Source organism: Labrus mixtus, chromosome 19 (assembly GCF_963584025.1).
Source record: "Labrus mixtus chromosome 19, fLabMix1.1, whole genome shotgun sequence".
In the NCBI taxonomy this organism is placed as follows: domain Eukaryota; kingdom Metazoa; phylum Chordata; class Actinopteri; order Labriformes; family Labridae; genus Labrus; species Labrus mixtus.
In genome coordinates, this window is record NC_083630.1 from 11,822,499 (window position 1) to 11,850,128 (window position 27,630).

The 27,630-nt window shown below is 39.7% G+C and overlaps 1 protein-coding gene across 1 annotated transcript in view; it reads left to right on the top strand.

Annotated features, from left to right (window-relative positions):
• LOC132994362 (contactin-associated protein-like 2) overlaps positions 1-27,630 on the top strand; it is a 239,995-nt gene that overhangs the window by 118,236 nt on the left and 94,129 nt on the right. Inside the window, exons 4-10 of the mRNA XM_061064673.1 lie at positions 146-293; positions 3,398-3,450; positions 3,704-3,854; positions 4,648-4,832; positions 7,964-8,107; positions 9,789-10,050; positions 19,200-19,349. Coding sequence (XP_060920656.1) covers positions 146-293; positions 3,398-3,450; positions 3,704-3,854; positions 4,648-4,832; positions 7,964-8,107; positions 9,789-10,050; positions 19,200-19,349 — 1,093 coding nt within the window. The remainder of the gene's footprint in view (positions 1-145; positions 294-3,397; positions 3,451-3,703; positions 3,855-4,647; positions 4,833-7,963; positions 8,108-9,788; positions 10,051-19,199; positions 19,350-27,630) is intronic.

The following is a 27,630-nucleotide window of genomic DNA, read 5'->3' on the forward strand; positions in this document are numbered from 1 at the left end:
GTTTTGCGACTCTGCACCTTTGGGCAGGATGTGATGAGTGGAACAAATACACATGCACTTTTCCTAAAGCTGCTTGTTAGACTGCAGGCCTGCGGCTTGGATGTATTTAATTTAAATGTGTTTGTGTGTATGTGTGTGTTTACAGGCCTTCTCTGGGAACTCCAACTCCGAGAGCTCAGTCCGCCATGAGCTGCAGCAGGGATTTGTGGCACGCTTCCTACGGCTCGTCCCGCTGGACTGGAGCGAGGAAGGACGGATCGGTCTGCGCATAGAAGTGTACGGCTGCTCCTACTGTGAGTGGAGACTGACAAACGCTTACACATACTCACAGTCTAAAGCCAACTCTGTCTAATTTCTCATGCTTGTAAAAAAGGCTGCATGGATTATGTTCTCTGACAACAGTTAGAGTGAATAAAAAAATGCATTGATGTACAGTGCTAGAGGCATCAGGTGGAAGGCAGTCCTGATTTTAAGGGCCTTCACGGGACAGCAGAGAAATCTTTGGTTTGTAAAAAAAAAATGTCCAACAGTTCCAGATGTGTTTAAAAAAGCGGCAGAAATGTGTGTCGTTATAGAGCTTCACATCCTGGACGAGCCTAAACTCTCCTAAATCCTACTGTGCCCTAAGGACCTCATGAACACACACCTTCTTCCTCGCTGCTGCTCGTCTTCTCCTCCTCAGCAGAGGAAAGGTTACTTTCCCAACTGTTTATTTCGGTCACCATAGCAACTTGCGCTGTTGATTTGCACGCTCCCCATCTGCTCTGCACCATAACCCAGGGCAAGCGCGGTGCACTCCGCGTCCTATCTGAAAGGCCTTTTGTGTGACCACTGCGGTCAGCGCTTTAGTAAAAAAAAAAAAGTATTTATATGAACAGCCAAAATCTTTGTTTAAGGTGAGAAAATAAGGGGTATTTGGTTAATTCAAGCTTAAACGTGCCCAACATGACACATAAAACTCTCAAAAAAACTTGCAGAATATGCAGTACACAGTAAGAGAGTGATGGACACACACACACACACACACACACACACACACACACACACACTGTCTCTCTCTTATTAATGTATCGTCCAGGGAAGTGACTCTCCCACAGCCTCTTCGCTCTCATCCTATTAAAGGCTGCCAAATTGATTTTGATAACAATTTTCAATTAAGCCTCTGCATAAATTAACATTATGAGTGACACGCATACATCCTTCATTCTGGAGATTGGGATTGCACTTCGTGTGGATACGTCTGAGAGTGTGTATGTGTCTGAGTGAATACAAGGGCATGTGTTGCATTCCAGTCATTCTTCACCTCTTTGATTATATTTATCTTGGTTTTTTTGCTTACCATGTAACAAGAAAAGCAAGTCAGTAATAATAACTAAGACAAGAGGTGGTGCAAACACAGAGATGTGCGAGTGTATGCGCAAATGCACAAAGCAATAACGATCAATATATATGTTAAACCTGGGAGAAAGGTCTGTAGTGAACTATATGCAAACATACAGAAACTACGCATACAACAGGGTACGGGTGTTGTTCATCGACTTAAAGAGTCCAGGTGAAACTGCCCCATACTTAAGGTTCCTGAGTGCAGCGCTATGAAGTAAAATAGCATTAATTCAATCTATAACAATATATTTCTCAGGCGCCTCAGGCTACAGTCCTGGTTGCAGCTTTGACTCCTGGTCCTTGGGGCATGCATACACATTAAATCAGTTCTTCTCTAACATCTGATTTCTGCCAAAGTGTCAATTTTTGAGAAGTTTAGTTATATGATTAGTAATAATACAATTAAATGAAATAATACTTATAAAAGGGTAAAAAAAAAAAAAAAAGGATTGACAATTAAGGCTCTTACAGCATTCAGTACAGGATAAGTCAAGAGTACGAACACTACGAAACACTACAATCATCAAACTTTCAGTGATCATTTTATCGTCTTTTATCAGACCGAAACAAGACTCTGTGCTGCTATGGATAACACTCACCTGAAGGATCTTAAACATTTTATCATAATGATGTGTGTTTTGGTTAGCTGAAGGGGCGAGATGTCAATACTGCTGGGACAATCCTGCAGACTCTGGCTCCAAAGCGCCCATTGCAGGGCGGTATTTTGGCTTCACTTTGCTCAAGAGATGCATCATCCATCTGTATATACAACCAATGACTACATTTAAAAGAAAAACATTTGAACGGAGACTAAGATAAAGAACTGTAACTGAGAGAATGAGGAAGAGTTTCTGTTTTTATGACAGCTATGAACTTTGTCCGCCACCCCTTTATACTAATCAGATGAGACACATAATCAATAAACATTAGAAGAGCACATGCTTACACCTCAGGTTATAGTGATTACACAGACAGACAGAGACACTTACACACATTTACACTCGATCCCCCCTGTTTGGGGAGTCATTTTTCAGAGTTGTCAGCTGTTCTATGAGGCCTGCAGTGCTCTCTCATGATTGCACTGTCACTGCTCCTTTCAGAAAATGAGAAGTCAGACATTTGTCTGTTCTTCTTCACACCTCAAATCCCAAGTTCTGTTAGAGTCGACTTCTTCTAGATGTTTCCCTGCCTCCTGATCCAGTGATGAAAGAGAAAAGAAGTAAAGTGTTGTGCAACGACAAAGAGCGGATGAAAGAAAGAACAAAGACAAGTAATGACGAGGAGAGGGAGGCAGATAAATATAGATGTTGTGTTCTCATCTTAATCGCCAAATATGTTTTAGATGATAATTTGGGCTTTTGGAAATTTATTATAATTAAATGCAACACCATATTATGAGTCATCTGGGATTGTGCAATAACAAGACGCTGTGTTTATGTGTCCGTGCCAGAGCAGGAGCCTATAAAGGGTCCTGATCCAGCATGCTGTGGAATTGACATGCTCATTTCACTTTTGATTAACACAGGATCAACAGAAAATCAATTATATCTTAAGTGAGTCATGACATAGGAGCGCTGGATGTGACCTCCTCTGGTGATTGATTCATGTTATAATCTACATATAGAAAAAATAAACGGTAGAAAAAAGTAATAAATGCTAGATTAACGCTAAATAACTGCTCTGTGAGCCGGCCGGTAGTACGCACGAGCAGCGACCCAGACCGGTCGCAGAGTCTTCCTTTAATGTTTCTTATTCTCTTTTTCTGGATGCTTTTGATGATGTCTTGTGTTAAGCAATTTGAATTGCCTTGTTGCTGCAATGTGCTATATAAATGAATGTGTTTCGTATGCTCTTTTTCAGTGTAAGATGAGGTTGTTGTTATTTTCCTCTCCTTATCTGCAGTCACAGTTGACATCACTAATCATTTATCCCTTGCTCCTTTTCCTTCTCTCTCTGTCTTCCTGTCTTTTGTATTATGTTTTTTTTTTTCTCTTCTTATCTGTTTCCCTTGTAGGGGCTGGCGTGATCAACTTTGATGGACAAGGTGTCATCTCATACCGTTTCAAGGTACAGTATATAAAAACTTTATTAAATGCTATTTTCTCCTATGAAGTCATATTGTTTCAGAAAAGTGATACACTGCAAATAGCACTGTGATATGTGGGAAACATATTTGATGGGTAAGTGCTGGTATTTTGGTTGCTGTTGTTTTTTAATGAGGAGTAAAGCTATGAAAATCCATAACTTTGTTAACATTTTTCATTTTTGAAAATGTGTTGAACAACCACATCTGTGTGTTCCTTTTTTTCTCATGTTCCAGGTGAAAAAGATGAAGATCATTAAAGATGTGATTGCGTTGAGGTTTAAGACGTCAGAGAGCGAGGGTGTGATTCTTCACGGGGAGGGCCAACAGGGAGATTATATAACACTCGAACTTTGCAAGGCCAAACTACAGATACAGATAAACCTGGGTGAGTAACACAAGCATGCCATTCCTTTACTAAAGAAATGCAAAGCAGTGGTTAGTGTGCGTGCCCAATGTACGGAGGCTATAGTCATCGTAGAGGGAGGTCCGGATCCGAATCCGACCTGTAGCTCCTTTCCTTCATGTTATTCCCCTCTTTCTCTCTCTCTCTCTCTCTCTCTCTCTCTCTCTCTCCCCTTTTTCTCACTATATCCACTGTCCCATCTCTACAATATAGGCATAAAAGCCCAAAAATAAAACCTTTAAAAAAAAAAAAAAAAAAGAGGTTATCTGAGTAAAGAAAAGAAATGCAAAGTTTGTCTTCATGACGACCGTTCTGCCACAGAGTTTTCAATGTAGCTGTTTTGGTTTCAGTCATTTAGTGAAACCTTCTGATACTAGGCAAACATTAAGGAAATGTGTTTTTAAAACTATATGAAAGACATACAATACAAGTACACTCAGACAGTGTTTAAATATTTAATATGCAATATGAGGTCATTTGTCTTTGGCTGAACTTTCCCAGTTGCTTCTCCAGTCCTTTATTTTACAGGTAGGCTACTGGGCCAAATGCATGCAGCTTTCAAAGGAGAAAGCAAAGAATAGCATCAATATATAGGCTTGAAAATAACCCTGAACTTCTTTCAGATTTTTTTTTTTTTTTTGTAATTTTAATATAATATTAAAATATTAGTAACAAATATTTACCCAAAATATTGAAATGATTTCTGGCCTTTAAAAATCAAGCGACAAAAATGTTGTGTTATTTAACTTCTTTTGTAATGCTCTGTCTATTCCAGGCAGTAATCAGTACGGCTCTATCCTGGGTCATACCTCTGTGACCACTGGCAGCCTCCTGGACGACAATCACTGGCACTCAGTGGTTCTTGAACGATACCGTCGTAACGTCAACTTCACCTTAGACAGACACACTCAGCACTTCAGGACCAACGGAGAGTTTGACCACCTCGATTTGGACTATGAGGTTAGAAATAAATGATACTGAATATACACGTAACATTTTTCCCATTTGAAGTCCAAAACCAAGAACACATTTAATGAATGAATGTCCAAACACACAACCAGGTACTAACAGAGAATTATGTCACATATAGGATAAGATAATACTTTATTGATCCCCAGAGGGGAAATTCGGGCGTTGCAGCAGCACAGACAAGTAAGGTCACCTACACCTGGGCAATATGTGCTACCCCTTTGTGAGACTTGTAAGTTGGTAAGACATCATGTTTCTACAAAAACCTTCTGGTATCAAATGATTCAACAGCTGTACTTTGATAGTCAGTCTCTGGGGATATGTAGAAAAGAAGCTGGAAGACCATGATGGATAAAGTGAATAACGAAAAAATAAGCTGACTTATTTTTTGTGTTTTTCCTGAGTAATGCTTGTTAGTGTGTAAGCAGCCTGGGGTTAGTTTGAAGGGAAATATACATTTTTCATCCTTATGTGTTAAACGTAACAAACTAGATTTTGTTTAGAAAAATGGAATCTAGGCAAAGGCTGTTGATGCAGATTAGCACAATGCAGCTTTGGGGCTTTGGTTTAGGCAAGAAATTGCATTAGCATTTCCACCTGTTCTTACTAAACAATGGTGAAAACATAAAGTTTTGGTGGTTTTAGCTAACAGAACTTGTTTGAACCTTTCAATTTTCTGCACATTTACACAAATACCACTGGTTCACATGTGCAAAAGAGTACTACTACAGTGCAATAAAGGTAATTTGTAATAGGCTTGTTTATGTTTTAGTCTTCTATTTGTCTACTCTACTTCTATTTAATCTATTTGAGTTATAGTTCATGAAACACGGTGATCTATTTTCGGAATGTGTCAGTTTTGCAGAGGTTAAAAACCAAGTTAAAAGAATGATAATGTCCTATTTACTTAAAAACCTTTTGTGTACAGTTTTGTTGAAAAAAACAAACTTATTCTGCTCAATTTTCTAACACACAAACAAGTTCATGAGAGAAAAAAAGTGTTGTTCCTATTATATGCCAAAGGGAGGCGCATAGTGCCAGGCAAGTGTAAAAGGTCTGTCAGTGTACATGAAGAAGTTGAAATTCAATGTTCTATTGAGTTTTTTAATTTTTGCAGCTAAGCACACATTAGTGACAAAAATGTGTAACCAGTGTAAAGATGTGAACTGTGGATTCACTTGGGGTCACTGATGATATGGAAATTTTGTCATTTTCGGTGCAGTGCGGGGGGGGGGGGGGGGCATGGCTGCTTTACAGAATAATAAAAAGGTTGTTGGGTGTATGCTCTAAAGAGGTGGTTATGAATATTAAGTGTTGCCTGCTTGAACAGACTTGCAGGCTTTGTTTCACTGAAGTTTGAGTTATGTATTTGTGTTTTGGAGCTTATTGATGGATATGAACTTCAGTCCTCTAGGATCAAGAGTAATACTTCTGCTTGAGGAGCCTTGGGCTGTCCTGATTATCTCCCTAAAGTATTGAATGTGATATTGTGAAAAGTTCTCAGATAAAATCTTAACTCACCTAAATTGCTGGAAGTCTCAACAGGGTAGTCTGAGGATTAAAAATACAAACTCTCATCCTTACTTATAAATAGTCCTCCTTCATTAGGCTGTTTCGACCATGTTACCTAATCTTCTGGTCTTTCGGAGATTTTTCTGTTACATTTAAAAAAAAAACTTTATCACTGGTGGAAGCCTTTCTCTGTCTGTACAGTGCATTGAGTTCACTCAGGAAATCAGATGTTGGTTTTTACACTGAGCTGTAATCCTTTTCCATAAAACTCCAGTAATTAGTGTAATTAATGCAAAAAGTAAAATGGTAAATGGACTTGAGCTTGTATCACACTTTTCTCTGCTGACTACTCAAAGCGCTTATATATCGCACCTACCCATTCACCTACCCATTCACCTACCCATGTGTAAAGTATTAACTAATCCCATTCACACATACATAACAACACACAGCAAAGCATAAAGGCCCTTGTGATTTACAGAGCATGTGTGAAGCTGTGTACCGGTGTGTGTACTGTACTGTACGTGTTTGTGTGTTTGTATTGATTCGTTTGAGGGTGTGACCTTTGGCAGACATGCTAATATGGTTGATCTGTTCCAGTGTTAAGTAGGATACTGAGACATGGGGCAGGACAAACCACAGTCCAATTAAAGTGAAGCTGTTGAATTAAGGGATCTTCGGGGAAATCTATACAACGAGAGAGAGAGAGGGGAACTCTGAATGGATCCCCCTGGTGTTACCGCCTGAATGACTCCAGCTAAAAATAGGCGAATTGTGACCAGCTTTTACTCATGGTGTACCCATGTACTACATCTCGTCTGCACAAACCATCTTGTGCATGATGGTGTGTTTTTGTGTGTGTGTGCCTTTTGTTTCCTGCTCCCATTTAATCCTGCAGACCAAATATCCAGATGCAATTGTGTCTACCCTTGGCAGTAATTATGAAGACTACTGGAGCGTCACCTCTGACAGACACAGACACACATACACACATAGAGATAGACAGACACACATCGACTGGTGTCTCTAAGAGCTGTGTCTGGAAAAAAAAAAAGAAAGTACAGCTGTAGAAGAACTATGAAACATAAAGCATTTCTATCAGTTGCATGTCCTTCAGCACTTCCCACCAGATGCTTCTTTATTAACCTCCCTCTCCTCGCCTCAGTTCTCCACGGCCTTCTTTCTTTAATGCTGACTCCCAGAACTCGCATTACATATGTCCTCACAGATCTCACAGTTCGACCTATCACCACATTTTTTTGGGTGAATTTGATACATTCGATCACAGTATTTCATTGAAGTCCATTTGATTATTTTTTTTGTATTAGTAGTTGAACGTTCTTAATGTTCAAGTTGACTGTACTGGGCTTGTTTTTGTGTGTTCAGCATATGTTCACTGAGAGCAATGGAGTCAAAATACTTAAATGTTAATTCACCTAGCCAATAAAGCTCATCTGTTTCTGTTTCAACAATGCCACAATCATACTTTGTTGTTGTAAACTCTATTGGATCCGTTTGCAATTTTTGAGCAATGAAGTGACATGAAAATCGCTTCTTTTTTTTTGCTTTATCCATCTGTTTTTAAGTGTTTTCCTTCTGTTTTTATCCAGTTGAGTTTTGGAGGGATGCCATACAGTGGGAAGCCATTAGGAGGAGGAAGGAAGAACTTTAAAGGTTGCATGGAGAGCATCAACTACAACGGAGACAACATCACAGACCTGGCCCGCAGAAAGAAACTCGACACCTCCAGCTTTGTAAGACTATACACACACACACACACACACACACACACACACACACACACACACACACACACACACACACACACACACACACACTTGCATTAAGATAGACATGAAATTATAAAAATAAGACAACTGACATGCAAATAGGTTAACCTAAAGACATGAAACCACATGCTCAATGAGTCAGCTGGTTACTGAACATACCTCTTATTATCAACTACCTGTGAGTGTAATTTATTCTGTGTCCCAAAAGTGTCAGATTCATATGACCCATCAGTGGCCATCTATGATATGTGTTTGATATCATAGACGACCCATCAAAGACCCAGTTGTCACCACAAAAGACTGTAGGACAGTTTGTATTCAGGTCAAAACAGCTGATGATACACTGTTAAGCCTGGTTCACACTGTGCGATTTTTCCCCGATTGTATAAAAGTCGGGGTGGCATGTCAGCTCACACTGGACGACTGAATCATTTATGACGCCCGACCAGACCTTGAGATTTATGTGCTCACTCTGTACGACGCGATTGTCGCGAGCTCACACTGTACGAATCAAATTGGGACGGAGCGTTGACAAATGTAAAGAAAGTTGCATTTGAAAACTCCAACGGACGGCGTTTGGTGAAAGAGAAGCAAGTGGAAGTTGTTGTAGGATAGAGGAAAGTTGATACAATTGTAGCTATATGGATACAAGTTTCGGAAAAGTGCTGCACTGATGATCTGTACCGAAAACTCCAAAAAGAAAAAACGCCTGATTGCGTCCTGCCGCTGGTCGCCATGACTATTGTCCTCCTACGTCTCTCCCGATTACATTGTAGTCACACACAACTTCTGCCCGAACCTCTTCATGACGTAATCGTCAAGATTTAAAATTCGAAATATCAAACATGTTTGAAATAATCGGGGCGTCCCCGACGATCGCCGGGCAGATCGGGGACGTTAAGATTGGATCTTTGTACAACTCGCACTACAAGATAATCTGAGCAGATAATCGGTTCAGAGCAGCCTCGATTCGGGAGCGACCCTGCGATTGTCGGGTAGGAAGAATCGGAGCTCATATCGGCCCGATTATCGTGCAGTGTGAGCCAGGCTTTCATATCTCCCAGTTCTTCCTGAACAGTGAACACAAAGGATATCACCTTCGATCTCTTGTGAACCGATTGAAAAAACAAAGACGCTAATTAAGTTAATGAAAGCCTCACCTCATATTCCCTTTTATGACGCACACAGCTATCAATTCCTAGAAAAACTTGCTTTCAGATATAAACACATAAAGGGTCAGGCAATCAGAAAGCATGTATTGATCGGGAGGTGGCTCAATGTACGGTGTTTGCTAATGATTCGATAATCAGCACGAGGTTGGAGAAGCTTAATGGTAATTAGTTCCTGAATTCAACAAGAGGGTTTGTTTGCCTGGAGCGCTGAAACATCAGCCCGAAGTTGTTGTTCATCCCTGATTTAAAAGACTAAGACAAAAAGAGAGGTTTTTTGTAAGGTGTACCTGCAGCATCGGTTGAGGATCGGTGGGACTCGAAAGAAAACAAAGTCCCTTTCAAAAGATTCATTCAAACAACTTCACATAGAAGCCCACAGTCAAGAGAGTAGACTTGACTTTCACGTTTCCCTTTAAATACAAATTAATCTTGTCTTTTTATTCTGCTCTCTTCTCTTATCTGTGTCCTTACAGCGTAACCTGTCCTTCTCCTGCGTGGAGACCCACAGCTTCTCTGTCTTTTTTAACGCCACCAGCTTCCTGCAGCTGCCGGGACGAGCCAATCACAACGCGATATCTGTCAGCTTCCAGTTTCGGACCTGGAACCCCGATGGACTCCTTCTTTTCAGTAACCTCGATGATGGCACACTGGAGATCTCCCTGGAGGAGAGCAGGGTGATGGTTCATATCAACGTGACGAAGGGGGCGAGCAACAACCAGGTCGACTTATCGTCAGGTGAGTTTGCTAACAGATGACCTCCCAAAAACACACATGGTAGAGAAAATCTCCAAAGGGCCTGTTTGAGCGCACGCTTTCTGAAAAGTGGAGCAGGCAAAAGACGGAGTGGATGGACTTTCTCAAAAATTGGTGGGTTTGTAGACGAGCTAGGAACACATGTAGTGTTTATGCAGTGAATTTTGCTTAATATGCACCTTCAAGTTTATGCAAATAATTAGACAATGCCGTCCTGACTTTTAAAACCTGAGTGCAGAGGGTGCATTTCTTGCCAGGAATACATTATTATTATTATTATTATTATACATTATACAAGCCATATTCTAAAACTCTGATTTCTCTGGTCTGAATTAGATCTTCTTTCAACATTTTCACAGCATCAGTCCTATCCTGACAACACTAACATGCAGTTAAAAGAGATTAGTCAGGGTCGCTGTTGGTGCAGTGGTTAGTGTGCGCGCCCCATGTATGGAGGCTGTAGTCCTCCAAGCGGGCGGCCCAGGTTCAAATCCAGCCTGTGGCTCCTTTCCTGCATGTCATTCCCGATTCTCTTTCCCTGATTTCATACTCTATCCACTGTCCTATCTCTCCATTAAAGGCACAAAAAGCCCCAAAAAAACATTATTAAAAAAAAAGAGAGATAAGTCAGTAGTCAGCGTATCTCACAGAAATAATACAGTTATGTTTATGATAGCTTTTAAAAGTATATTAAAAAATATCTTTTCAAGTTTTTCAGCTTTTTTTCAGCTGCTGAACATCAAGCTGAAATCTTCCAATAAAATTATTTTTCCACACGGCAGTCCTCTGTAAACACATTTCCATTTATTTTCCTCCGTTCCCACCATTTGTCTTTCCCTGCCTCCCTCTTTCTCTATCCTTAGACGCACTTGTTTATTCTGACCACTGCAGCATTAATAGGCCATTATGCCCCAGGGGAAGGGATTAATATGGAGTTAGCCTCCAGGCTAATTGGGCTTGAGCCTGCGATTAAATCAGAATTACCAGAATATACAGACATGAAAACACAGACTAGCACACCCAAACACAAGCCCCCTGCTTTGATTGTGTTATTAACATCTCTCTCTTAAGCCACTCTTCTGGCTCCAAAGACACAGTGGGAGCTCAAGAGTAATGAAATGCTTTGTCCCTCTTAATGGCAAATATATCAGGGAGAGACCTGCAGATGTGCACACGCTAAAATGGACAGAGTTAGAGATGAGATAAGGGAGGTTCTTACAGAGACTACACAGTTTTCTTCTGCTAGTGGGGATAGTTTGTTTATGAAGCTGTTTAGCAGCGACTTATTCAGACACATAATTAGGCTTCTGCTGGAAGGTAAAACGTATTGTTTTAGTATATTATTTTTCAATAGTACGGGACAGAAAGAGGCTAAACAATGCAAAGAGAAGGAAAATCTTTCTTATTGGAAGATAAGAATAATCCTGCAGACCAAATATGCAGGTGCAATTTGTAAGATAGGCTGGGATAATTGTGAAATAATTTATACAGACCATATTTATGTGGTCAAATGTGAACTATAAAGAAGTTTTTTATTTAGTTTGTACACCTGGGACCAACCACCCAGTGTGCTTCACCAGAGAAAAACTCCTAGAAACCACTTGTGTGATGTACTGTTGTTCAGAAACTCTCACATTATTTGCACCACCTGATTTTTACCAACAGTGTGAATTAATGTGTAAAAAAGTGAGCCAAGTGTTCGACGAATCGTTGACAACCGTCACTTTGTCTACACCAGAAACCATATTAGCTTAACAGAGATGCATGGATGAGTTTGTTAAAACTAATGAACTGTTGCACCATTAATCATAATAGAAAAGAATAATGATTCTTTCTTGTTAAAACCAAATCATGTAATTTATAAAAGCTTTATTGCTTGCACTAAGAATGAGCATCATAGTTTGCAGCTTCCTTTGTCATATAACAAAAAGGCATGCCTCATCAACCTTCATTATGTTTGAGGATTACCTTTTTAAGTCAGACTTGTAACTTTCAAATGTCTTTCCCCTCCAAAAACCCGAGTGAATGCACAGTTGTAGTATGACAAAGGGAGGTTGGATAATAGAAAAGAGGTGGTGAATTAAAGCGTCATATCTCTGATTGCATCACATTAATATCTCTTCAATGCCTCAAACATGTATCCCTGCTCATAGAGATATTTCAGACCCTGATTGCAAACAGAGTGATAGGTACAATAAATCAGCCTTTTATAAGAAACACATCAATGTAATCTACTTGTGCATACACACACACATATACATAAAAAAGTGTGTCTTGGATGTGTTCAGCAAGAACATGCCTGAGGTTGTTTTTGACCTGCAGAAACATGAGATTTCTTCTGTCATTTCATCCTCTTATCCATCCTTTTACCTCCAGCAGAGAGACAGAGGATGAAACTAAAGGGATGATGAGGCCTCTGAGAGAACACTCTACATTAGACTGTTGGTTCCTGTTTAATGATACGCCTGTGTGAACGTTTGCTGTGGGTCTATTAATAGAGAGTACTTAGTGGGGATTCCTGTTGGGACTCTGGTCTATTTTTCCCATCACTCTCCTCCTTCCTTACTCATTGACTCTCCAAGTATTTTCACTTTCTCTCAACAGTCATTGTTATATGACTGTATAGTATACAACAGCTTGACAGAGTCGGTGTTGATAGTGTTGCCCTGATGGCCGTACAGCTGGATGACGAAACAAACCAAATCCAGAGGGGATAAAAGCTGCTTTTGGTACCTGATACAGAAGTGTTAGTATTTGTTTTTGAGTGTGTGTTTTGAGGATGTTTTCCACTGATCCCGCCCTTGATTTATTGTCAAATTATTGGATACCGGCATTGTTTCCATGGAAACAATACTCATTGTCTCCGGTGCTTGTGCAGAGATTATTCTAGAGATATTCTTGTACTGCTGTTAGATTTTCAAAAATGAAAATGAAAGTAATAAGTAAAAAGAAAAGCAAACTAATCATGATGATTAACCTGAGGACAATTCACAACTATATTTTCTTCGTATTGATCGGAGAGGGAAAAAAAAGGAGAAATCAAGTACCACTATGTCCAACATTTCTAGTTGTAGTTGATGTTTTTCCCTTTGAATACTAATTATAAAACTTTTTTTTTTTCTTTTGAAAAATGTAGTAATTATTTTCATTGTTTCTGTAAATCAGTCTCTTTGACTCCACTGGTTAAAATTGTCACAAACTGTTCTCAGTTGGAGGCAATGCTCATTGAACATTTGGACAAATCCACAGGCAGCATCAATTGTTTGATTGAGCCACTTCTTCAGCAGAAATATTTAGCTGTGTTAAAACTGTGCGTGTGTGTTTGTGTGTTCTTGCATGCATGCATTCACACCCATCAACTCAGCTCCAAGTAATAACATCAGTTCCTTTGAGATGCTGAATTACCATCAGTCATACACACACACACACACACACTCACTGGGTTACTTGCACAGTCCGAATAGGAAGGAATCACAATAATGGAAAGGCCTGAGGCACAGATTCGAGGGGAAAAACATACCACAGCCACCCTTGATTATAATGTTATATTGGTTCATTTCCCCAGTGTGCATGCGAATCCCTGTGCCTGTGTGTATGTGTGTTTATCTGTGTGTGTATGTGTGTTTATCTGTGTGTGTATGTGTGTTTATCTGTGTGCGTTTGTGTTGGCAGGGCTTAGAATGTTGAGTTTTCAAGCTCCATGTGGCTGGCAGATTGCCACCTGTGAGGACGTGCAAAGCTCTCCAAACTACCTCTGAGGACAGAATATTGAGGAGAGAAGGAGCTAGGGGAGGATAAATTCATAGATGCCAGAGGATGTCATAAATTCATAGCAGACAAAATTCATTTATACTGTATATACAGGATCAATATTTAATAGAAACAAGTGAGAACTGTGAGGAGGGGAGAAGAATGATGGGGAGAGGAGGGTAGAAAGAAGGAGCAGTGAGGATAAGGAAAGTTACTGCAGCAGGAAAGTGCAACAAAATGTAAGTCTTATAACCATGATCTTTTTTTCACTGTGTGATATTTTCCAATATGTTGGCCAACAGTCTCCTTGGTGTGACAAGGGCCTTTAGGGAAAGAATTGTATTTTTAAAAGTCCTTTTGTCTTTTTAAAGTGACTGATGCTTCTGTTGTGCTGATGAGGGGTTATCAATGTAATCACCTTCTACCTCTTACTATCTGACCAGAATTCACTTGGCATCCTCCTGTGTTCTACATGTTATGATTACTCCGACATCTATTTCCTGATTTATCGTGGGGATTTATTATTTACTTAGTCCATGTTATCATTTAAAATGTATGCAGCCAGAAAGACCAAGAGAGTAGAAAGAGTAGAGACCATCTATCTAGAGCCTGTACAATGAAACGTCATCTCGTAATTTTTTTGGATTTAATAGAATTTAGATATTTAATTTATTTATATTCAGTTATTTACAAAAACAACATTTTTCAACATAAACCTTCTTAACATTGACCTGAATATATTCATAAACGTATGGAAAGTGTTCACTTGTGCCTAACTTGCATTACTGTTTTTATTCTGATCCTGACATTCAAGTGTGAAGTGTTTCCCTGACATGAAGGAATCAAGAAAAGAGAAGCAGCCTTACTACGCTTCTTTTTATGAGACTATTATTTATTTATTCAGCTAGACTGTCTGAAAGTCATTGAGGGAACATTATTCGTCATCTTTAAAAACCACAATTTATTATGGCGACAACACTTCTCTAAATCAATTAATTTGTGAATTAAGAAAGTTTGACCATAATTACCTCTGGAATAAAACAATACTCTTGAACTATTATGGAGTAAATTTACTGTCAACCTTTGTTCAATTTAATCATCTAAAATAAATAACTTTTTAACAGGATCTATGAAGATATATTTTACACGAGAAAATCGAAAGAGTGTCAGCTTCGTCAGACACTGTAGGCAGGTAAGCCTCGTCAATTGGATGCCAAATTCTGAACATATTTTACAGACATCAATCATAGAAACAAAAAGATTTTCATGGAAGCCTCAGAAGCCAGTTTGACATGTGAAATGTCTTCATGTCGTCAATTCAATTCAAAGCTTCAGCTCTCTTTCTCAGGACCATCCACTTTGTCTCTGTCTTTGCCGTTCAGGGTTGATATTCCTCAGTTCCACTCTCTGCTCCACCACAACAAATTTCTGTCTCTCAGCACATCCCAGATATTGATCCTAGTCTGGCTACTCGTCTGTAAACCTCCGTCAGGCTTGTGTTGTTCCAGACAGACAGGTCAGCAAAACCAGCAGCAGAGTTGTCCTCTTTGTGATACCTCGACCCAGTTAAAATACCTCCGTTCAGACATTTTTGGGTTTACATGAACTCTGTAAAAACATCTTACAGTGATCACAAGTATCATTTGTGAGTGCAGCACGAGAATGCCATCAGTGACTGTATTAAGCAAGAATCCTCAGCTTATTCATTTCCTTTTAGTTTCAGTTTGTCGTCTTTTCTGTTTTGCCCTGGAACACCAGAAAATAATTGAAAAGGATAAAACGCTTTTAAAGAATTGGCTTTAACATGTGCATTAACAGAGAAGTCTTGGCAATGTTCCCACAATAAAGAACACATGTCACTTCATTGGATTACAGAGTGTTTGAGATATTTAAATAAGAGTTTAATGTCATGTTTAAAGATTTTTTGTTCTTACAGAAAGGGAAACGATGTGCCATAATGTCCTAACAATGGTATCTTAAAGTTCTACAGTAGCATTTATTGTTGGTGTTTGTTGGTCGTTTTTAGTTATTTTTCCAATGGGTTGCCATTTTTGTCTAATTTTGTTTGTCTATTTTCAAACAATAGTATGTACTATAGAAGAATTAAGAGGATGGAGTGGGATTTGTGAACCCGTAGTCAGTGGCGATTCTAGACTCTGTTGGTGCCCTAGGCAAAAATCAATTGGAGGACCAGTATGTCTGCCAGCCCACCCTTACTCATCTTCCTCTTTTTTCCTGTCTCTTTCTTTCTCTCCTGTAGTCGGATAATTCCTCTTCCTTTTCCTTCTGTGACTTTCACTGACAAACTTAGGGGGTTTCCTACTGCCATTGCAAAATTTGCTCATATTTGGCCACTGCTGCGGTTTTAACGTTTGTCAGCCCTCAGGGGCCCCCTACTGGTCTGGGGCCCCAAGCAGTTGCCTGCCTTGTCTGTTGTCAAGCTGTGCGCCTCTGCCCATAGTGTATGTTCTTTTTTAATGAATTTGTTTCAAATGACCAATAGTAATGTTCAGCCCGTCATCCTGCTGCATAAATATGAATGACAACACAAAAGCGAGTCATGAAACAGACTTTTTTTTTTTTCGTCAAATCTGAACAGTTCTCTCCCTCCTTCTTCCACTCTCTGTCATTTTCTGTCCTTGTTTTATCTGCGGCAGACAGCTGATATGATCCTCTGAGTCTGACGTGTTTGACAGATAAAGAAAGAGAGAGAGAGAGAGAGAGAGAGAGAGAGAGAGAGCAACATGCATTTGTCTTTTTATTCAATCCGAGCTGCAGTGAGAGTTAAGTTTCCACCCTGCTATCACTGATCAGCTCATCTTTCAAAAAGCTGCTGGATTGCAGGCGATGTAGAACAGATGAGAAAACAGGAGGTTACACGGTATCTGTTTTCCATTACATTCAGGAAGTTATAGAGAGGGAGCGGCCGGAGCGGCGAGCTTGATGGCGATAACATCAAACCAATACATAGTCAGAAATGGGATTGTCGGTACAGGTGCACATCAAGGTTGCCTTTTAACCGGGGTGTTCCCAAAGTATACAACTGTGAAGGCCCAAATGGAACACAAACTTATACACAGGAGTTAAGTCACTATACAGGTGCACACACACATATACATACCATTCATTTACAACTTAAACTTGTCATATCTACTTTCCTTGGTAATGTGAGGTGTTACTTACCATTCCATAGAAATGTTTGAATTTTAGGAAATATGAATATAATGAAAATATACTACTAATAATAAGGATGTTAAAGATAATGAAGACACCTTATCTGCTGTTATAACCTCTTGATAAATAACACTTTCGATATTTTAAAATGCACTGCTGTATTTTTTGCATCATCTCATTCATGCTAGCAGAGATGTGTGTCTTGCATGTGTGTGCATATTTAACCAGTCTTCTTTTTACTTTGGTCACTGCTATGATCCGACACACACATACCCTTTATACATACACACCCCTGTGTAGGTCCCCCTGCTGATGGAGATGAATGAGGGCGGGACATGAAAGCCAAGTGCAATCTGGGTAGAAATAAACCATGCAAAAGTGTGCTTCATAGGCGGTAGTTATCACATGCAGTACAAAAGGCGCGGAAGAAGCTAGCACCAGATCATAAGTACATGGGTCAGATGTATTGACACATGCAACATGCTTGGATGCATGTGCATTGACTTGAAAGAAGGTGCACACGTTAATGCTCTCTGCCATGACCATACCTTGAATTTATCTGCAGTGTCTTCACTATTAAAGTATTACAGTCAGTGAAGCAGTTAGCAGAGCAGGGATTTTAAAAAAGATGAACAATGCTGCTAATGGCCACAAGAGAAAAAGAAGACAGAGAGAAAAAAGGAAAAATTGAAATGCAGAAACACAGGACAGGTAATAAAGATAGAGAGACAGATGAAGGAATCAGGGACAGAGAGGTATAGCAGGGAGGGGCGGGGGAAGAATAGAGATTGGTGTCAGTGGGAGCTGATGTATGGATGAAAGTGTGATGGGAGCAAGATGGCTTCTCTCTCAGCGAAAGTAGTGATGTTCCCTTCCAAAACATCACTCATATTTAATGGAGCAAAGTTACAAGCAAAGAGACAAAACGGAGAGTACAAAACCTGCAGGCACAAACCAACACTCACACACTTCATCCACATAATGCATGAAGGCAACTTGTTTCAGACTTTTAGTCACTTGTACAGAGTGGTCAAAGCCCACAAGCACTAAAAGAGATCATGCATGTTTCTCTGACACACAAATAGGGCCCTCTGTGAGTTAATGGAGAGAAATCTGCTCAGGGGACTTGAGACTTGAAGCTGCTATCGTCTTGCAAAAAAAGGAGTTAGAGAACAAAAGTGGAGGGGAAGAAAAAATTGGGGGGCACTGGCATATTAGAAGCCATGTGGAAGTCATGAACATGTGGTGGAGGGTAGATCCTCTTCTTCGGGCATGTCTCTGTCTGAAGCCACATTCACCAGTCAGATGGATTGAGGCAACAAAAAAAAAAAAAGGATAAAAAGAAACCCAGGGGTGCTATGATTGTGGAGAAAAAGTAGTTATATGACAAAGTAGACGGTAAAGAGAGAAATAGAGAGCCACTTACCACAGAAAGAAATGGATTTCAGCTTCAGCCCCCCACACACACATTTCTCACCCAGGATGAGGGGATCTGTAATTTAATTCAAACTACTGAAGTCTTTGTGTAAATGTGTTAAAGCTAGAACCCTTCTAAGAAGATTTAAGATTATAGAATATGATGCTTATCATTTTTAACCTTAGATGTGGGAATTCAGAGTAACTCGAACGATAAGCATTACAGTAAGTGGCTTGAGATAATGATACTGTCACAATTCAGCGATAATTCACGTATTCCAAGACAATCAAATCATGATACATGATTATTTAGAAGAATATGATGATTATCATGATTATTTACACAAATTTACAAGGATATTTAAGGTCCCTAAAAAGGTGAAGTTCAGGATAATGTATTTTTTTTTTTTCTGCAATATGGTGTCAGGTTCACCTCTTATCATCTCTTAACTTCTTATCAACACTCTCTGACATCCGGCTGTCTTCTTCTTCCTCTTTTACCCCGCTGTCAGCTTCTCTTATGTTCACGTTATCAATAACAGAAGCACCACCTTGATGGGTCATCAAGTGGTGCCACGGAAAGTCAAATTTATTGGTATTCCATTTACAGGTAGAGCACCATCATATATTATTTAAAATTGGAATATCGATATTGGGCACCAGTGATTCAATAACTGTATCATACAAGTCAGGATGAGGATAATTGCTGTATCAATATGTTTGATCCACTCCTACTTTAAGAGCTTATTTTGTTTGAATCATTTTTTATTTTTTTTATTTACACCTTTTAGGTTCAAGCCTTAACGACGGACAATGGCACTCGATCCGTTTGGTCGCCAAGGAGAACTTTGCCATGTTGACGATAGACGGCGAGGAGGCGTCTGCTGTGCGGTCCACCTCACCGCTCAGCATCACCACTGGAGGAACCTATCACATGGGAGGTAAGGGTCACCTCAAAACCCATCGCTTCCATCAGCATTCAGTGACAGGCGATCAAATGACTCTAGAGTGTCCGTCAGGGAGGTGTATGTCCCTGAACATTTCAATCAATCATGATTCCTTGAACAAAATACTGTGTGACTACACCCACACATCAAGTCTTATTGCTCTATTTCGATTTTTGCTCGGATCTGATGATTTTTTTTTAAAATGTTCCCTGTATTAGACTCCTGTGTGAACTGGCCGTAATGGTTTTGAACTGATCCTCATGTGCCACAGAATAACAACAATCAGGACTGTTTGTCCTGATCTCATTTTGGGGGGGTTAGGAAAGACAGATAACCGAATGATACCTGTATGTTGTGCTCACAAAGCCCTGCTCCCACCAGCCCTGCCAGTTCAGAACACTCAGTGACGTCAAACTGTTGTGACAGATCTCAGTCACATAGAAGCAAAAAAAAAAAAAAATTGGGATTTTGAAAATTGTATTTGGGTCACTTTTTCTTGCAGTGTGAATGTAACCTTAGGCAATTCAGTTTTTCTTTGGTTTGTAGTTAATCCTATAACCCAGGTTAATTAGAATGATTGCTGGACACAAAAGCATGGTATTTAATCTGCTTCTGTTTTAGAGCTCTTGTCCATCTTTGTGTGTGTGTGTGTGTGTGTGCGTTTGTCTGTGTGTGTGTGTGTGTGTGTGTGTGTGTCTGTTGGTGTGTTTGTAGACTAAAAAGTCTACGAATCATTTATCTATCTGTATCCCAGTGGTGTGGTCAGAGTTCAGGAAGTAGTTTACTCACAGCAGCCACAATCTGTCTGAGTTAAGACGAGGTTAATGAAGCCAGACACCGCTGAATGTCTGTCTGGAAGATGGTCCATGTCTAAGAGGGCATGTGTGACTGTGTGTGTGCATGTGTGTGTGTGTGTGTGTGTGTGTGTGTGTGTGTGTGTGTGTGTGTGATTGTGAACCTGTATGAAATGACAGTAACTGTGAGAGATAGTCTGAGCTCTGATTGCTCCATCAGGCCTCCGTCCCGTTCCGACTATCAGAGAACAATCTCCTGCATCAAGCAGAACCATTTCCAATGGCAGGTCAATACGGATTAGAACACCTCTCTCACACACACACACACACACACACACACACACACACACACACACACACACACCCTGATTCCTTATCCTTATCTTCATTTACTCCTAGTTGCTCTTGAGTGAATTCCCCTTAAAGCCATGACTGCTGTTTACTTTTGATTTATGATATCACAGTTTGTTAGGCCTTGATATGCTAATTACATTCACTTAGAAGCATTCAAAACCTTTCTAGGTCAACATTTCAGATATGGGGATTTATTTGCTTCTTTAATCTGCAGCGTTACAGAATCAATCGCCATTAACACCTCATCTTTTAGTTTCATTTTTCTCTCCCTCACTCAAACTTTTTATTCTTTGTTTTCTGGTTTATTTCCTCAATTCCTCTGTCATATTCCCTCCCAGCCTCTAGTCTTTGTATGATCCAACTGTTGATTTATTGATTTTGGTGAGCTGAGTGGGGATCAATATCGGCCTGGAGAAGAGGAACTGTGTAATCTCTTCATCCCTTGAAGAAGACAGAGGCAGGCAGGCAGACAGACAGGCAGAGTTTGAGAGAAAGGAAGAGGGAAAATGAAGCGAGACAGATATACTGTAAACGATTGCTACAAATAAAAGGAGTAGAGAGAGGAAACTATAGATGGAAAAAAAAAAAAAAGATGGGAGAGAACGGGCAAAAGGAGGGAAAAACTTAGTTTAAACTTAAACTTCAACAATCGCTGCACTCCTGAGGATCTTTGGTGATCCCCTACCCCTTTTAGGGCGGGTTGTATGCAGGAACATAAACAGTCCAATCTGTTTGTCCAAATCTTTTTTCTGCCATATACTCAACCCACCCCACATGAAAAGTGTCCGAGATAATCAACTCCTTAAAGAGACGGCAGCTGAACTGAAATGTTTCAGGCATAGGCTGAAACAGCAGATTTTACTGACACCAGTATACGATAAATAAGGAGGTTTTTGAGTTGCACATCTCGCAACGCTACTCAATGTGTGAAGAGTCTCAGGCTGACACATTTAATGGTGAAAGTGAGTACAATAGATGTCCTTTAAGGAAGACATTTTTGGAGTATAACATAATTTCATTCACTTCATTCTATTTGTTTTAATTAATTTGTCCAGTTACATGACCTGATTTTATTTCCTGGTATTGAATACCTTGCTTCTCCATTATAACAGTTTTACAGTGAGGGCCTTCAAGCCATCTGAATCCGTGTGTATGTGGAGCTTGTTGGTGTTCATTCTCCAACGCAAAGCTGCACAGCGAAAACACTTCACTTAAAACTCAAACAGAATCTGCAGAATGTATTCCTAACGCTGCACCTCATCATGTGTACGGAGCTGATTTCCATTCCAGCACAGAAGTGAGAGAGTAAAATAGAGAGAGTAGAAAAGGTAGTTTAGCCTTTGGCTCGCCCTCAGTTCCTCTGTGTGATCGCTCAGCTCAATGAGTCAGAGAGGCCGAGCACATTAAGCTGTGTAAAAGCTCTCTAACAGTTTTCCATCAGCACTTTCTATCTCAATGAGACTCATTTGTGAGATCCACTATTATTACAAAGCCCTCCTGAACAAACCCTGTTCTTTTATATACAGAACAAAGCTTCAGGTCATTTATGATTAAGTCTTCACAGGTAGCCTCCTTCGTTAACTCTCATAGTCATGAGAAGTACAGTAGGAGTGCTGTAACACACCATGAAGTTAGAAACAATTAAAACCATCATCTTTTATCACTTTCAAACCCCTTTTTTGATGAGATATGTAGAAGAAGTTCTGCGATACATGTTCATTTGCCGTAAATGTCTGTGACTTGTTTCACTTCCTGCAGACTTATACAAGTCACAGCAGGTTGTGCACAAGTTGAGGTGTTTCAGAGGTTTTCAGCACACCATCAGTGTAGTCAAAAGACATCTGATCATCCTGTCAGAGCAGCAAAACTAGATGTTTCTCTACAATTTGGAGTTTGAGTTTAGTTTGCATTGGGTCCTCAGGCATGCTCAATCTGTAATATACACATATAAAGCCATGCACTTACACGCTCACGACTAAAAGCTAGAATTTTTTGAACACCAGCCATAACTCTAAATACCATCAACCATTGAGGCTACATATTAACACAGACTGACTTGTGTCTATTACACATGCAGTAATAAAATTTAGCCATGTAAAACAAGCAGCATACGACGAGTAAATATTTGCAGCCTACCTTTATCTGATATTAAGCTCACAGATTGTGTCTTCACATAAGATCCTGTCTGATACTTGGTTTTTATTGATATTTTTGTCACTTTCTAACCAGTGGTTTAAGACCCACCACCAACTCCTCTATAAGAAATGAGCGACCCACATTTCTGATATTTTTCAACCAATCAGATTCATGAAAACTGTGCGGTTTGGACCTCCGATGGTACAAAACATGCTACAGATGTAAACAATTTAACTAAAGCATAAATTTGAAAGATTTCTTCACATACTTTTTGACACAAGTAACTTTCAAGGCACACATTCATGACCGTATGAAAATGGCTCCGTGACCCACTTTTGGGTCCTGACCCACAAGATGAGAACCCCTGTTTTAAACAACTTCTGAGCGAGAGGGAGGGAGGGAGTTCGCACAGACGAGCAAGAGTAAAGAAACTTTAAAGAATCATTATGCTCAGAGGTCTACAGACAAGAAACAAAAACGTTGTTTCATCTGCCCTAATGTAACTCAGTTTACCAGTCAAGTGTGTGTCTCTGTTAACAGATTGACGCTCTGTCTGCTCATCCACTCATCGCCTGCATTACTGACCAAGCTGTTTTGGTGCCAAGCATGTAACATTTTCACATCTGCATAGATCATGAAAAGTATGCTGACAATTATATAAGTTAAAAAATATAAAATGTTTGTTGAGAGGTTAGATTATAAATTATATTAAGGATGCAATCCCGACTGCTCTATTTCAAAGTTCAATGATATTTTGTATCTTTCTTAATGCAAATGCCACCTTGTAGCCCTCCTGTGCTGAAGTGACAGAGCGGCACTTTGAAGGTCATATTTCTGCCTGGAGTGTTTTTCATACTGTGTGCATAGCCAACATTACAACTTTTTCTTGGATATGAAAAAAAAGAGGGTTGTACTTTCTGTCTTTTTCTATGTTTTTCAATTAGTGTTTTTTTCCCACTGTGGCTTAATGTTAAATTAAGCATATCCAGTTAACACATGAAAACACATTACGACTGATTACACTTATATTGAAGCTTGACTGCTCGGAATATGCAGCGCTACACATACATTTGCACACACAGTCTGAAGCAAAATGTATGAATTGGCATTTAAAGAATAATATGGTGTGAAAAAAGTAAGAGAGGATACAAGCACTTGGGTAATTGATTATTTTTATTTTTAAGGTATTTAAACTAATATTTGCCAAATTCACAATAGTATCAAATTATTATAAGTCTGTGTTTAATGAAATAAAAAGAGTGTGAATGTGAGTAACACAGCAGAGAGTATACCAAGTTAACTGAACAGAATATCACTAGTATGAAACATTTAGAAAACCTTGTCTCTATTAAGTGTTTAACATGGAAACCAGACGCTGGACAAGTTCTCTCACATAATATTAAAACATGAACAAAAAGAAGAAGACACACCAGCTGTCTGTGTCCAGCGATGAAACAAAAAATGTGACACGGTACTGAAACCAGAGGTTTTCCTCGAGAGAGCCTTGACCTGTTTATTTTATGACAGTACTTGAATTCATTTTAAAATGACAACGCTTAGAAACATACCATCAGTGTATGAAGACAAGCATGCTGACATCAAAATATTTGCTAATTAATGCTTTAATGTATGTAATGAATTACCCAATTTGCACTAGTGGTTATGTTTAATGTATTTTGATGACCATGTTAGGACATTGCACCGCTCAAGGACAATTAGCAAAGATATTAATAAATGACTTCATAATTAAATAATGAAGCAGGACAGATAATTGGTGAAAAGATGCAGAAACAGCTTATTACCGCTCACACACTGAATGACTTATACTTTCATAACAGTTTGAACTGGGTTCAGTGGCTCTAAGATTTAATTGCAGAGTTAAAAGATATAAGACTTTCTATAATAGAGGGAGGAAAAAGATTTGGATCTCGGTCTCCTCCTCAGTTTAATTTGTTCTATCTTGATTCTCTTTAGTTTTTTTCTTTATTTTGTTCAAGGATACAATTATTCATCTTTTTCCTTCTGTTTCTGGCCCTCATCCTCTTCTCCTTCCTCTCATCCTTCTTATTCTCTTTAACTGGGTCTACCCCTCTCATCTCCGCCCCCTCCTATCCTTTGAGAGTCTGCTTTAGATGCAGCCTCCTGAACCAAAAGCCTATTTAACGGCCGGTAGTTTCTCACTTCTGACGCTTCGCTTAGAGAAATTAGCAAGTGACTGACACGAGACATCCACAAATTGAATTTCTCAAGATCGAGGACAGAAGCACACTCACACAAACACACACATGTACATACAAGTCATGCTCTTTACTCTGCAGGATCAGAGGACAAATGGGTGGATAGACTAATGAAAGAAAAGTCATGCGACATTCCACCCTGGAGTATACGTTTCTTCTTTTACTTTTGCAAGCTCAAACTTTTTTACCAATCATCTTCTGAGTTCCTCCAAAATCTGTGACAGCAATTCTCACCCACTTTTGTTTGAAGTGCATGAATAAAATGACAGTTCTATAATAAGTTGAAAGTCTTACACTTTGCTGTTCCATTACAATGCATACAGTAGAAGCTCCTCTTCTTCATCTTCAAGTTTGTGATGAATTAGACATGAGACTCTGACGCCCACATTTATCAAAGAGCAGCCTCTGCTGTCTGTACATGAGCGCTGTGCATTTTCTTAGTGCATAACATAGGCGTCGATTCCGTAGGTGCTTTGGTGTCCAAACACCCACGGAAAAGTCGAGCACCCACGTGTGCCAACATATACTGAAGACAGATTCACCCTCCCGCACCATACGAATGCATGGTTGTGATGTCAGGTTAGCTGCCAAAAGGGCTTGATGGCAACTGGTTAAACCTTTACATTGTCATGGACCTACAGAATGGACACATTTGTGATTAACAAAGCAAAAACATCTGGCTATGTTACAGTTGCACTGCATACATTCTTGTTTATTTGCACGTCTAACACGACTGGTGCATCTTGTCCCTGACTGAAGTGTGTAGATGTTTGAAAGATATGCAGTTTATTATTGTTTGTTAAGTCTTGTAAATGGTAAATGGACTTGAGCTTATATGGCGCTTTTCTAGTCTTCCGACTATTCAAAGCACTTTTACACTGCATGTCACACCCACACATTCACACACTGATGGTAGTGATAGCTATGTAGTATCATCCATCAGAAGTAACTCATCTCATTCATAGCGAGCAATTCAGGGTTAAGTGTCTTCCCCATGACACATCGGACATGTTGCCCAGCTGGGGATCGAACGCTCGACTTTCCGGTTGAGAGGCGACGACTCTACCAACTGAGCCACAGCCATCCAGTATATTCCCTTTATCATTTTTTATTATTATTAATTTTTCAGAGGTAATTTATATTTTTGGAAATGTACCATTCTGGCCACAATTTTCATCATTTGTTTGAATATTTTTTTTGTAGTTGCATCCTCAGGATATTTGTTTTGTTTTTATTCCGACCTAAATTTTGGCGGATCTCCAGTGCAGATGCTTCCTCGTAAATGTGTTGAGATGTGGAAACAAGTGTTCTGTATCCTGAGATCCAGCTGGGCCAGTCAGATGGTGTTCATGAAGCAGAAAGAGAGGGTGCTGCTCTTCCTGTGTGTTCTGTAAAAGAAGCTCTTTTAGCACCACAGGGGGGCTGTGATAGAGTGCCAGCAAGGCTGCGGGGGTTTATTGCTGCTGTTCCGGAGCGTGAGGGGTTACAGGAGTTTTGATACTACAAATTAAAACCACAGAGCATCTTAAGTTCAGCGGGGGTGGGGAAGTGTGGTCAGACATCCTTAACATGGATTGCAGGTGTGTGTGATAGCTGGAGGATGAACAGATGTATGACTACAACTCTGCTTTGTTTACAAAGTGTCTATGTCAGACTCTGCCTCACAGATCTTGGTCTGTATCTACCTGGTTGTCACTGTAGCTATATAACAGCAGTCTGAATTATGGAATATATCTGGAAAGCACAGAAAAAAAAACATAAGGGTGAAATGGACATGTTTATGGGTAGGAGGACTGTAAGACAAAATATAAGTAACATACAAACATTGGTCATTTCAGGTCATGATTAAGAGCAGAAACATGTATTTTGAAGCAAACTGAAAAGCAAATGCACCATAGCCTGTCAACCGTTTTTGAGGTTTCATGTACATTTACATATCAGCATCTTGTAGTTTTAAAAATAAGTGTCAGTGTGTTTTCTTTGTCATTAAAGTTCCCAAAAGCCTCTTCAATAATCAGAAATAGCCAGAAAATATAGAAAATATCAGATATTGATTTGATTATATCTGTCTTGTTTGGTACTGACTTTTTAACCTTAATGGATTTGTAGAGTCGACTATATTATAGAAAACAAATATATTTAAGAAGAAATAGATGCAAAAACACTTAAGAATGTGCTGCATGCACACAACATGATTGGTATATGAGTTCAAAAAGGTGCAACCTATGAGCTCTGCCTAGCTGTGATGACGGCTGCATTTTCTTTGCATTGAGATGCTCTTCTGAGGACACAAACTGCTGCCAACCAGCTGTAATCTGCTGCTTTAGCTTCCCTCTTCTTTGCTATCTTTCTCTCTCTCTCTCTCTCTCTCTCTCTCTCTCTGTCTCTCTCTTCTGCCTGTCTCCCTTTTCTCTGGAAAGACAGCAGAGGTGTGGCAGGAGGAGAGGCAGATGGCAGGGATGACAGGAGAAACTTTTGGGACATGAAATGAGAATCTAAGTAGAGGATGAATCCAACACACACACACACACACACACACACACACACACACACACACACACACACACACACACACACACACACACACACACACACACACACACTGTGCATATTCCCTCTATAATAAGCCTTTTTGATGCATTGGCTTTGAGGCTAACATGCTGCAAAATATGAAAGCTAATAACACCACTATGATGGAGATGTCATTGAGAGACATTGTTTTATGAGTGGCCTGTGTGTGTGTGTGTGTGTGTG